We start from the raw sequence: 12,770 nt of genomic DNA on the forward strand, positions 1-12,770 counted from the left end.
AAGCGTAGGGTCATAGGCGAGGAGATCCACAAGCTACTCGCGGTAGGGTTTATCAAAGAGGTATTCCATCCCGAATGGTTAGCTAACCCAGTTCTTGTAAGGAAGAAGGATGGGAAATGGAGGATGTGTGTAGACTACACTGGTCTAAACAAGGCATGTCCGAAAGTTCCCTATCCTCTACCTCGCATCGATCAAATCGTGGACTCCACTGCTGGGTGCGAAACCCTGTCATTCCTCGATGCCTACTCAGGCTATCACCAAATCAAGATGAAAGAGTCCGACCAGCTCGCGACTTCTTTCATCACACCTTTTGGCATGTACTATTACACTACAATGCCATTTGGTTTGAGGAATACAGGCGCCACTTACCAGAGGTGCATGAACCACGTGTTCGGAGAGCACATCGGCAGAACGGTCGAGGCTTACGTCGACGACATCGTTGTCAAGACAAAGAGAGCCCCCGACCTCCTCTCTGACCTTGAAACGACATTCAAGTGTCTGAGAGCGAAAGGCGTGAAACTCAATCCCGAGAAGTGTGTCTTTGGAGTCCCCTAAGGCATGCTCCTTGGATTCATCGTCTCCGAGCAGGGCATCGAGGCCAATCCGGAGAAAATCGCGGCCATCACCAACATGGGACCGATCAAAGATTTGAAAGGAGTACAGAGGGTCATGGGATGCCTTGCGGCTCTGAGCCGCTTCATCTCACGCCTTGGCGAGAAAGGCTTGCCTCTGTACCGCCTCTTAAGGAAGGCCGAGTACTTCACTTGGACCCCCGAGGCCAAGGAAGCCCTCGGAAACCTTAAGGCGCTCCTTACGAACACACCCATCCTGGTGCCCCCCGCTGCAGGAGAAGCCCTCTTGATCTACATAGCCGCGACTACTCAGGTGGTCAGCGCCGCGATCGTAGTCGAGAGACAAGAAGAAGGGCATGCACTGCCTATCCAGAGGCCAGTCTACTTCATCAGCGAAGTGCTTTCCGAGACCAAAGTCCACTACCCACAGATCCAGAAGCTGCTCTACGCAGTGATTCTGACACGGCATCAGGTCTGAGCAGGCAGTGGCATTTTTCACCAACATCATCCATCGATTCGGGGTCCCAAACTCAATCATCACCGACAATGGCACGCAGTTCACCGGAAAAAAGTTCCTGGACTTCTGCGACGGCCACCACATCCGTGTGGACTGGGCCGCCGTAGCTCATCCCATGACGAATGGGCAGGTGGAGCATGCCAACGGTGTGATTTTGCAGGGGCTCAAACCAAGGATCTACAACGACCTCAACAAGTTCGGCAAGCGGTGGATGAAAGAGCTACCCTCGGTAGTCTGGAGTCTGAGGACGACGCCGAGCCGCGCCATGGGTTTTTCGCCATTCTTTCTAGTCTATGGGGCCGAGGCTGTCCTCCCCACGGACTTAGAATATGGCTCCCCAAGGACCAAGGCGTACGACGACCGAAGCAACCAGACCAACCGAGAAGACTCGCTGGACCAACTCGAGGAGGCTCGAGGTGTTACCTTACTACATTCGGCACGGTACCAGCAGTCGCTGCGGCGCTACCACGACCGAAGCGTTCGGTCCCGAGGCTTCCAAGTGGGAGACTTGGTGCTTCGCCTGCGACAGGACGCCCGAGGGCGCCACAAGCTCACTCCTCCCTGTGAAGGGCCCTTCATCATTGCCAAGATCTTGAAGCCCGGAACATACAAGCTGGCCAACGACCAAGGCGAGGTCTACAGCAACGCTTGGAACATCCAACAGCTACGTCGCTTCAACCCTTAAGATTTTTTAAGTCGTTCATGTACCTCGTTTACATACACAAAGTCTAACCGTCAAGGAAGGGTCGGCCTTGCCTTAGCAAAGCCCGACCCTCCCTCGGGGGCTAGAAGGGGGAACCCCCTTTGCGTCAAAATTTTCCTCGGAAAAATTTTCTACCAAAACAACCTTTGTGCTTTCGACTTCCGTATTGATAGTGGGATCCTGAGAACAATGAGAGTACACGTAAGCGGCAAGGCCGACCGAGCCGAGGAACTCCTACGCCTCCGGGATACGGATACCTCACTCATCACCTCCCGCGAGAAGTAACTCACGCTCGGATAAGTGATCCTGCTACCGAACAAGTCCTAACACTCGAGTAGAAAACGACTTTCGCACCTTCTCGACTGTACCAATAATGGAATCCTTTGACCAAATGAGAGTGCACGTAAGCGGCAAGGCCGACCGAGCCGAGGGACTCCTACGCCTCCGGGATACGGATACCTCACTCATCACCTTCCGCGAAAAGTAACTCTCGCTCGGATAAACGATTCTGCTATTGACAGACAAGTCGTGATGCTCGAAACAAGAGGAGAGAAGACGCAGCTTTTTAAACACGACGATAAAGTGTTTAGGCCTCGCCGGCCGCGAAAAAGCATGCGCATGCTACAGACAAACTGTTCCTGCAGGTTCGGCCATCGGCAGGGGGAGCAGCAGCACCCTCGGCGTTGTTTCCACCCTCGGCGGAACCTGGCCCAGCCTCGGACGGCGACCCGGGCAAAAGGACCTTCACCTAAGGGAGGACGCCAGCACCGTGCCAGCAGATGTCTTGGCCAAGCTCAAGCGGCTGCTACCACATCTTCCTCGGCCTAGGAAGCCGCCATCTCCCGGGCCGACGAAGTCTCTTTCCGAGCCGACTCCGCTTCTGTCCGCGCTAACACCGCTGCCTCCGGCTCCGGCTCATCGCAGAGCGGCCGAGGGTTCCAAAAACTGAGCAAGAGAAGCCTAGAGCGGCAAGGCCGACAGAGCTGAGGGACCCCTACGCCTCTAGGATATGGACACCTCACTCGTCACCTTCCGCAAAAGGCAACCAACACTCGATTAAGTGGTTTGGCTAGCCAACAGGCAAGTCCCAGCGCTCGGAATGAGGAAGACACACAGCTTCATTCTCGAATACCCAAATGTTCAGGCCTCGACAGCCATAAAGAACAAACACATATACTTGGCGGTAACTATGCTACACAGACTTAGACGTCGGTAGAACCCTCAGCGGTTCTCCTGACCTACGACAAGTGTCTAAGTACTTGAAGCGGTTACATTTTGCTCCGGCAAAAACCCGGTATATCTCCTTACAAACGGGGCTCTGGTTCCGTTCCCGCGGGTATGAACGACCTCACACCAGAGGGCCTGCGGGATAACAAACTCCGAGTGGCTCGCCGGTAGCCACTACGCCAACGGCGACAACGACCCCTGCTCCGGGCGGCTAAACAGCAGCAGCGATGACCTCAGGGCCGACGCTGCTGTGATAAGGCCCTCGCCCACGTCTCCGATCGAGGGGCGAGGACAAGCCATCAGAGCCAAAGAGCCGGGGGTCCAGCCTCAGCTGGTGCCGATGGTCTCGTCAGCGGAGAAACCTTCTCCGGCTGCCACCACCTCAGCACCAACGAGAGCGGCCACCTGCGCGCCGGCGCCACGCCAACGAATGGCGGACGCCCCAAAGCGCATCGGCAGGTCCTCGCTCCCGTCCTCGCCGAGGCCTCCCCAGAACACGAGCACCGCCCTCGCGGCGTACGACGTGCTGGGCAACCCTCCGGCGTGGCTGACGGTGCGAGGAAGACCTGGACGTGGTCGGCCCGTGCGCGACACGACCGCCGCCCGGACGAAGGACGGAAAGCTGCACCCTGTCCAGGGAGCAGCAGTTTGCCTTCCCCCGCATGGCTGGAGGATGCCTCCGCAGGGCTAGAGGATGCCTTTCTCCCCCAAACGCTGGGGGAAGAAAAGGGTTACCGGCCCACGCGGAGGCAACCCCCCACTCGGTGTGCTCCTCCGCCTCAGCCCGGATGACGAAGATCCTTGAAGCTGAGGGCGGGGCGGAGGCCGCAGCCCGGCTTGCTTCTCCCCACCAAACTACCCATTGGTGAGGGAATGCAGCCGGGCTGCATGACAAAAATCCTTGAAGCCGAGCGATGGCTGAAAGGTGCCGATCTCCACGAGGTCGCGCTCCTCCAACGACAGCAAGAGCAAGGCGACGCTGGTGCACCCCATCCGGGGGCTCAAAAGGTGGAAGGGCGCAATGCATGAGGGGAGAACGAAAGCATGGCCACTGCCCAGGGGATCGATCCCCCTTTTATAGGCAGACCTCCTCACTTGCACCCCTTAGCATCACGGGCGAAATCTCCACTGACATCCTCCAAGGTTCTCCCCCTATGACACGGGGGCTAGGGCCCACACGTCATACGAGCTGATCTGAAGCACGAAGAAGGCGAACCACCGCACGCGAGGCATGTAACCGTCCCACGATTACAAGTGCTCTCCCATCTTCGCAGAAACCGGTGGTCGAAAGGGTGGACTGCCACGCAACAGGCATCCAACTGCACCGCGACTGTGCGCCCCTTCGGCTTCAACCACATCCGGCGGACCAGCGCAAAGGAAGCGGGCCCACATGTCATGTAACCGGCGCACCGGTTACGACGTGCGAGAAGTTACACCGCCACTCGCGCCAATGCTGCGCCTCCTCGACTGCGGAACCAGTACCGCGACTCGAGGTAGCCCTGTGCATGACCCAACAGTGCCAGTTAAAGGTGACGGCCACGGGTCAGTCAGCCGCGGGGTAGGCACGATGGTTGGCATGGTCAAAAGCGGGCCGGCAGTAACTGCAGCGGCAGACGAGCGGAGGCAGTGGTCAAGTCGCCTGCAGGCTCGCGTCCCCTCCTGAAGCAACGGGAGAGCCCTCTCCCACGGCATGAAGACGACGCGCCCGTGCCCCGTTCCTCGAACGGCTCGAGCGCGCAACGGGCGCCACGCGAATCGCCCGTCCCGTCGCGTTAACTCCCTGACGGAGCAAGCGACACCTCTGGCAGGCGAGGCGGGCGTCGCTTCGCCTTCGCCATAATGACCGCGTCAAAAAAGGTGTGCCACCTTATTTAAATTCATATCCTTCCCCTCCTCCTCCTCTCTCTCTCTTGCTACAGGGACTGGGAAAGGGGACGTTGTGGAAAGGATCCTTCTCGGCGAAGGAAGCGGGCCCCGAGCCCTCCTAATGATCAGGGGTTCGAAGGCTGGACCCTCGAAAGGGTTTCGACAGCCGCCCTAGAGCACTCGGACTTCAAGCCCATTACTGATTAGGGGTTCAAAGGCTGGCCCCTCGGAAGGGTTCGACAGCCGCCCTAGAGCGCTCGGGCTCCGCGCCCACTACTGATCAGGGGTTCGTAGGCTGGCCCCTCGGAAGGGTTCGAGAGTCGCCCCAGAGCACACAGAGTGAGGGATAACTCTAGGTACGTCTGATACATGGCCGAGGCTCGGGCTACGCTCCCGAGGTACCCAAGGACATTTCCGAGACCGACGGGAACGATTTGTAATGGAATCCCACCGGAGGGAGGCATCGAGCCCTCGGACCCTGTCGAAGGGGTCTGGGTCCGGCAAATCACCCGCAGGTACTTTTGGAGCGCGCCTCTGCGCCACCAGCCGACCCCTAATGAACAGGGCACGGGCGTCCACTCGGATCACCCATTAGCAGCTCACTGGAAACACCATGTTCGGCGCCCTCCGAGGGCAACATGGCGCTTCCCCCCTCCTCCTTGCGGAAAGGCGACGCAGGGGCGTATAATAAAAGTCGGGAAAGTCCTTGATCGTCCTCTCGCTCCGTGCAGAGGCTCGGGGGCTGCTCTCGCACCCGGCTACGGCCAAAACTATTAACAGCGTCAACAAACCAGCTTGATAACTTGGAACCCGACCACGCACCTGGGCTACGGCCGGGCCGCATGAGGGAACGATCAGACCGGCCGAAGCACCACGAAAAGCATTCAGACCTCAGAGGAGTCAAACCACTCCTCCGAGGCCTCGGGGGCTACACCTGGCGGGTGCGCTCGCACGCACCCACCAGAACAAGGCAAAAACCGAGAAAGGCCGATCCCCTCACCGAAAACGCGGCAAAAGCCTCCAAGCGAGTACCAACACTCCCTTCGAGGCTCGGGGGCTACTGTCGGGTACCATAATTAGGGGTACCCCCAACGCTCCTAATCATGGTTGGTAAACACCCTCAGACCAACTGACGGGTGCGGTTCAGGTCAAGACTTCGTCTACCTGAGGGACGCGATCTCACCCGAGCCCAGCCTCGGGTGAGAACAGTGGTCCCAGACGAGTTCACGCCTCGCCCGAGGGCCTCCTCAGGCAGCGGGCGCCCACTCGACTCTCCCGAGGCCCGGCTCCGGCAGGCTTCGTTGTGAAGCAACCTTGGCCAGACCGCCTCACCAACCGACCGCTTCGCAGGCGCATTAAATGCAGGGGATGCCTGACGCCGTATCCTAACACACGCGCCTCAGTCGGGCAGGCCGAAGTGACCGTAGTCACTTCGCCCCTCTTCTTTACTGTCTGATATGACAGGAAAACAGCGCCGCTCGCTCCGCTCCGACTGCCGTGTCAGCCACCCCGGCGACGACTGACAACAAGTCACGATCGACCACCGAGTTCAGCCTCGGGCGCAACAGGAAGCTCCGCCTCGCCCGACCTCATGCTCCGGCCTCGGGAGGAGGTTTCCGCCTCGCCCGATCTCAGGCTCCAGCCTCGGGAGGAGGTCTCCGCCTCGCCCGACCCCCGGACCCCGGCCTCAACCCCGGTCTCGGGAGGAATCGCGTCCTAGCCCGACCCCGGCCTCGGCCTCAAGAGAAGTCTCCTCCTCGACCGACCCTGGGCTCGGACCGACCGTGCTAACAGGGGATACATCATTTCCCTATTCCTAGCCTGCTCAGGCTACAAGGAACAAGACCGGCGTCCCATCTGGCTTACCCCGGCGATGGGTAATGATGGTGCCCCGCGTGCACCATGACGCCGGTGGCTCTTAGCCCCTTACGACAGCAAGGAGAAGTCAGCAGGATCCTTGCCGCGCTGCCAGCTGTGCTCCTACAAGACTCAGGCGCTCCTCCGATGGCCACGCCATCACATGTACAGGGCCCAAGCTCTCCCCCAACGGCCACGTTGGCATGTACACAGGGCTTAGGCACTCCACTGCCGGACACGTTAACGCATAGCTACGCCCCCCGTTGTACGTCTGGACCCTCTTCTTGCCTCTATAAAAGGGAGGTCCAGGGCCACCCTAAGGGGGGTTCGCGCGAGGGAAGCGGCGGGCGAACTCTATGTCTCTCTCTCCCTCACGCGACGCGCTTGTAACCCCTACTACGAGCGGCACCCCTGGTGCAGGATAATACAAGGCTTGTCCCACCTCTTGTGTTCCATCCCGCGCCAACCCATCTAGGCAGGGGCACGCAGCAATTTCACTGGTCGGTCCAAGGGACCCCCCCCCGGGTCCGAGACACCGACAATTTGAGAACAAGTCCCCAACAGAGGGGATATCCCTTAGTGAATGTTTTTGAACAATGTAGTCCTAGTTGATGAAAGTTAAGTAGGAGTGAATAGGAAACTAGAGTTGTGACGAGAGACTCCAGAACCCAAAGGTTTTAGAAGAACTAGAAATAAATAAATATATATATGTGAGTTTGGTACTACTACACATGAGGAAGCAGATGTTAGTTTGGAAGGTCAAGTAGTGCCCAAGAAAAATAATTTTTGGTATTTCGGATCAATTCTACCGAGAGAAGGGGATGTTGATGAAGATGTTAGACATAGAATCAAAGCAGCGCAGATAAAGTGGAATCAAACATCTGATATTCTATGTGATAAGACAGTACCGTAAAAGACAAAAGGCAAGTCTTATAGGACAGAGATTAAACCTTCTACGTTGAATGGTGTTGAACATTGATCTATAAAATACATCATATTAACTGATAAGTGTTGTGGAAATGTGTATGATATGTTGGATTTGTGGACATGCAAGAAAGGTTTGAATATGGAACGATGATATATGTGATAGGCTAGGAGTACCTCCAATTGAAGAAAATTGGTGAACATGACCAACAAAGACCTTTTATGACATGTGTTGTACCCCTAGCCTGTCACCAACGGAGACCTTTAGATCACATATATGTGTTGTACTTTAGGATATAAAGTCCTTGGCATTTGACAAAGCTCAATAGTAAAGATAGCGGGGAGCGACCCGGAGAAGGCCATATGGAGACCCATTCATGTGTGGGGAAGGCTTTTGGATGATTCGCAAAGTTATGTGCCCTTGCAAGGGTATCCAAAGATTATTGATACTTGGGAAAAATCGACGCAATAGTTTGCTTTATTTCTCTAAATTACTTTTTGATTATGCTTTTACTTTGCATTCCATATTAGTGTGTGCCTTACCTTTCTACGTTAGAGTTAATAAACACTTGGCAACACCATAGTTCACATATAAATAAGCTTGCAAAGGTTTTGATAATCCCTATCCAAATTGTATTCGTCTTTCTAGGTACATATATTTTACTACGGACCACCATATATATTGTGTATAAGTACTCCTTTCCAAATTATAAGGTATTTTAGCTTTTCTAAACAACTAGTTTTTTTGTACACTTAGATCTACACTGTGATATGTCTAGCTATATAACAAAATTAGAAGCGTCAAAAAAGCCAAAATGTTTTATATTTAGAACTGAGTACATAGTCATGGCTGTGAATATGAAAGCAGGGAGTAAGTTCTAGCTAGCAATAATGTTTTAAATTTGCTTAATTCACCGCTTTTCCTCTTAGGCCTAATGGTCTCTGCCGATGCCTAAATTATTCTGTTGCCATAAAATGAATGACTTTGATGTGGGATTGTGGGGAGCAAATGTAAGAACCACTTGTTATAACTTAGTTACCTTTCCTGTATTGTTAATAACCTGTGGTAATCATATATGACACTCAAACTTTGTTGCAACTCATAATCATATTACACTCAACACGTGACATGTTTCCTCAGTCTACCAATTTAATTAGGTTAAATCAAGCCAGTCAAACGGGATGATAATTTGATTTAGCTAAGTAAATTGGTCAATTCCTAGTACAAAAGGTCTGGTAAATAATTTTTATTTCAATATCAACTGAACTCACCATGTGGAAGTGGAACTAATAGAATCTATGCAATATCAACTGAACTCAACATGTGGAATTAATAGAATCACTCCAAAACCTTGAACCTGCATAATGTGTTCCTTTTTCAAGTGGGATTGCGAACTGTAGATAAAAAATCTAACCTTTCACCTCAGGTGGTATCGATTACAAAATGAAACGCAGTACTTCTATGTCGATGCAACATTTCTTTTTAGAATTTTTAAACTTAGAACACGAATGATCAGTGATGCCATACCGTCAATCGTGAATGACTAAGTGGTAAAAAATTTATGACTGACTTGAGATTCTTACAATCTTGTGTGATTCATGAATACATCAAGGCACGCTTACAAAGATTTTACAAACACCAGCCTCGGGGCTCAGGTCCAGCTGATCATGGTGACAAAACCACATATAGCCCCGAAACGTAGGGCTACAAAGAGAAAATGATTTACACTTGTTGAACATCAAATACTTGACCTCCTCATAAATGATACGTTGAGAAAAATGTTGTGAAGGCTGTCAAGTCTGCCCAACTTGGGAAGAGGCTCTTGAGTTTCTTTGTACTATCAACAAGGTACTGATCAAGTACTGCGACATCGACTCTCAGACTTTCAGAAGAGTTTGCCTGTCATGATTATAAACAAGATATTTTCACAAATCGTGCAGAAACAACATAACAATGAGAAGCAAGAAAAGAAGCTCCAAAAAAGATTGACAGCCAACAACTGAAAAAAACAGCATGCAGTGATAAAACATCAACATATGCTCCAAGTTGGAGTGAGGACAACAGTGCTGTGTGGATGAGAACATAGTCAGGTCGTGTGAAAAAAGCCTGGCAGTGATTCCCATGGCCCATGGGTTTGCTGACAGAGCATATTATCCATTACCTCCAACCAGAAAGACCAATCCACATCGCTCTTTCCACTGAGTCGACAAATATATGATGGTGGCCCACCACTTACAGTTTGAGGAGCTAATAAGGATAAACAGAACAAATTATTATCCAGCAAGCCTAATGAAAGCCAAAAAAAAAAGTAAACAGCATAAATTGCAACCACCTGGGAGCATGTTATCAGCGAAGGACCAATTTGATAGTGGCCCAGTAATATTGAGCACAGAGGTCCAAATTTCTGATAAGGAACTGAAGAAGATAAAATTGTAAATTGAAGTATGCATTTAAAAAAGGTATCGTTTACAGGTTCCATAAATATGCATATAACTCTTACCCAAGTGCAAGTTTGAGATGCACCCTTCGCTGTCCATTGTTATCCCAGATCTCCTGAACAGCTAACTGAGGGAAATGCTGGTAGTACTTTTTAATCTCTTCAGTTTGTGCCTGGAATTTTAAACTTCCAGAGAACAAGAATGGGACAGGATACAAAGCCTGCAAAATGAAACGATCATATTGCTGAATATTGCTTGGTGCACTTTCATCACGTGCATTCATAAAGGCACAATATGTTGAAAATTAAGGGAACTTGCAAGGTCACTCAACGTTACACTATCCCGCTCTACAATTATGTTTACTCACCAACCATGAGCTTCTATCAGACCGATATTTTTCTTCAAAGGACAACTCAGAGTTATCCTTCAGCCATTTGGCGGCCTCAGGTGCATTGTTGAAAAGGAACTCCAATGAGTTAGAATCAACCACAGAGAAACCATAGCTTGAATCCACGATATTATTAGCATCTGAAAAAAGATCAAGCATAAGGTTTCACATGATTTTTTTTCTCGAACACGCAGGAGAGTTGTGTATCATTTCATTAGCAGGAGGAAAAAAACACACAGAACACAGTACATACAGGGACCTAACAAAACACTCACGCACACACACATATTGATGGCCCATCACGTGCATTCATAAAGGCACATCCGCCTCCTAACAGGGGTTGAACACAAAGGCAAGGTCCGAAAGAAGGGTCAAACCTTTGGCCCCAGCAAAACACCACATATTGAACTAATCACCAGCTGAGGCAAGCAATCTAGCTATACTAGGGTGAGCACCATTGAAAACACAATCATTTCGGTGTCTCCGGATACTCCAAGCCCCTAGGACCACCAAGGAATTAAAACCATCTTTGAGATCCTTAGGAACAACCTCACCCGATCTACTCCACCGAGCTTCAAAATTTATATCATCCAACCCCAGGGAAAGGGCTGCTAGGCCGACTCGCTGAAGGAGAAACCAGAATTGCCTCGCAAGAACACAGGAAACAAGCAATTGATGAATATCCTCCCTTTCCTGATCGCATAGAGGGCAACTATTAGGACGAGGAAGACCTTTTTTAGCGAGTCGGTCAGTCGTCCAACACTTGTTATGTAAGACCAACCAGATGAAGAAATGGCACTTAGGAGGCGCCCAGGTGCTCCACATTCTTTCAAAGCCCGCCAGGGAGGTAGAGCCACAGGACATCAACTCATAGGAAGATTATTGCTAGAGAACCTCCAATAATGTTTATCAGAAACCCATGGCTGAAGAGCAACATCAGCAATAGCATCTGCCAGGATGAGGAAGTCAGCAATGACCTCCCACGTCACCATGCCTCTTAAATCACAAGCCATGAAGAGCAACGCAGAGCATCAGCCACTGTCCTTCTCTTCACCAATCTTTTAGGAACCAAACTAAAAACATGAGGGGCCATGTCTGCAATCCTCTGACGCATGAGCCATCTATCATGCCAAAAAAGAGGACTGCCCATTGCCCACCATGGAAGCCATTGCCATAGAGCACAAACTATCAAAAAACCAATTTGACTGGATAGACAAATTTTTCCAAGGTTTGGAAGAATCAGTTTTTTGGAGCCAGATCCATCTAACACGCAGGGCCCTATTCAAACACTGAATATTAGAGATACCAAGGCCCCCAACTCTTTGGAACGTGTTACCTTGCCACATGCCACCATACAATGTCCACCATTAGCCTCTTTACACCCTCTCTAGAGGAACTCGCGGCCGATTTTATCAATGGCCTTAAGAGCCCACTTAGGCAGATCCAGCGCCATCATATGATAGATAACAGTAGCAGTGAGCACAAACCGGTATTTAATTGGAAAGCACTGCCAGCATGGTTCATCAAGTCATCTTTCCAAACCGGTAAGAGGTCCGCTGGCTTATCAATGAGGCTGAAGCTGAGCCTTAGACAACTTCTTCAGGGAGAGGTAGGCCCAAGTATTTAATTGGAAAAACTTCAAATCTGCAGGGAAGAAGTTGCTGGACCATGTTCAGATCAACAGGGGTGCATCGAATGGGCGTGATAATGCTCTTCGCTCTTAACACCTCGTTCAATCCCTAGACCGGCGGTACTTACTCCTAGCAGCTCTCTAGGATCATATATCGTCCCCACAGACCAACACAGGTATTTTGTGCGCACTTTGTCCTCACTCATGCGCGTCCGAGAAAACTTCCCGGTCGGTCACCCATCCCGAATTGCTCCAAGTCAAGCACGCTTAACCTGGTGGTTCTTTCGAGATAGGCTTCCGAAAAAGAAGATGCACCTTGTTTGTATGGATACTCTATTAATTCTATTAAGCCTTGGGCCAAGATATCACCATCCCAGGGGCCAGGATATCACATCGCTATAATGGTCCTCAACCATGAAGCTTCCCCAAACAAATCCAAAATCCTCACAACCGTATTTAAGTCACAGGGCTCTGGTTTTAGGAAGAACACCACATCATCGGCGTAAAGCGAGATCCGGTGATGGATGGAATTGGAAGAAATGGGCTGCAACAACCCATGCTCCTCAGCCTTGACCATAAGCGCATTGAGGACATCCATAAGAAGAATAAAAAGCAGCGGAGACAAGGGGTCGCCTTGCCGCAAACCC

At 51.5% G+C, this 12,770-nt stretch overlaps 1 protein-coding gene across 3 annotated transcripts in view; it reads right to left on the reverse strand.

Annotated features, from left to right (window-relative positions):
- Positions 1 to 9,189: 9,189 nt before the first annotated feature.
- Positions 9,190 to 12,770, reverse strand: part of LOC100279629 (Zn-dependent exopeptidase superfamily protein) — a 40,229-nt gene continuing 36,648 nt past the window's right edge. For 2 of the 3 annotated variants that reach the window (XM_020540463.2, XM_035960535.1), the window contains exons 17-21: positions 10,473 to 10,633; positions 10,168 to 10,325; positions 10,000 to 10,082; positions 9,829 to 9,914; positions 9,190 to 9,566 (exon numbers count right to left, since the gene is read on the reverse strand). In XM_020540463.2, coding sequence (XP_020396052.1) covers positions 9,423 to 9,566; positions 9,829 to 9,914; positions 10,000 to 10,082; positions 10,168 to 10,325; positions 10,473 to 10,633 — 632 coding nt within the window. In that variant the 3' untranslated portion in view covers positions 9,190 to 9,422. The remainder of the gene's footprint in view (positions 9,567 to 9,828; positions 9,915 to 9,999; positions 10,083 to 10,167; positions 10,326 to 10,472; positions 10,634 to 12,770) is intronic. The other variant, NM_001152625.1, reaches the window with a different exon arrangement.

This window comes from Zea mays, chromosome 7 (assembly GCF_902167145.1).
Source record: "Zea mays cultivar B73 chromosome 7, Zm-B73-REFERENCE-NAM-5.0, whole genome shotgun sequence".
In the NCBI taxonomy this organism is placed as follows: domain Eukaryota; kingdom Viridiplantae; phylum Streptophyta; class Magnoliopsida; order Poales; family Poaceae; genus Zea; species Zea mays.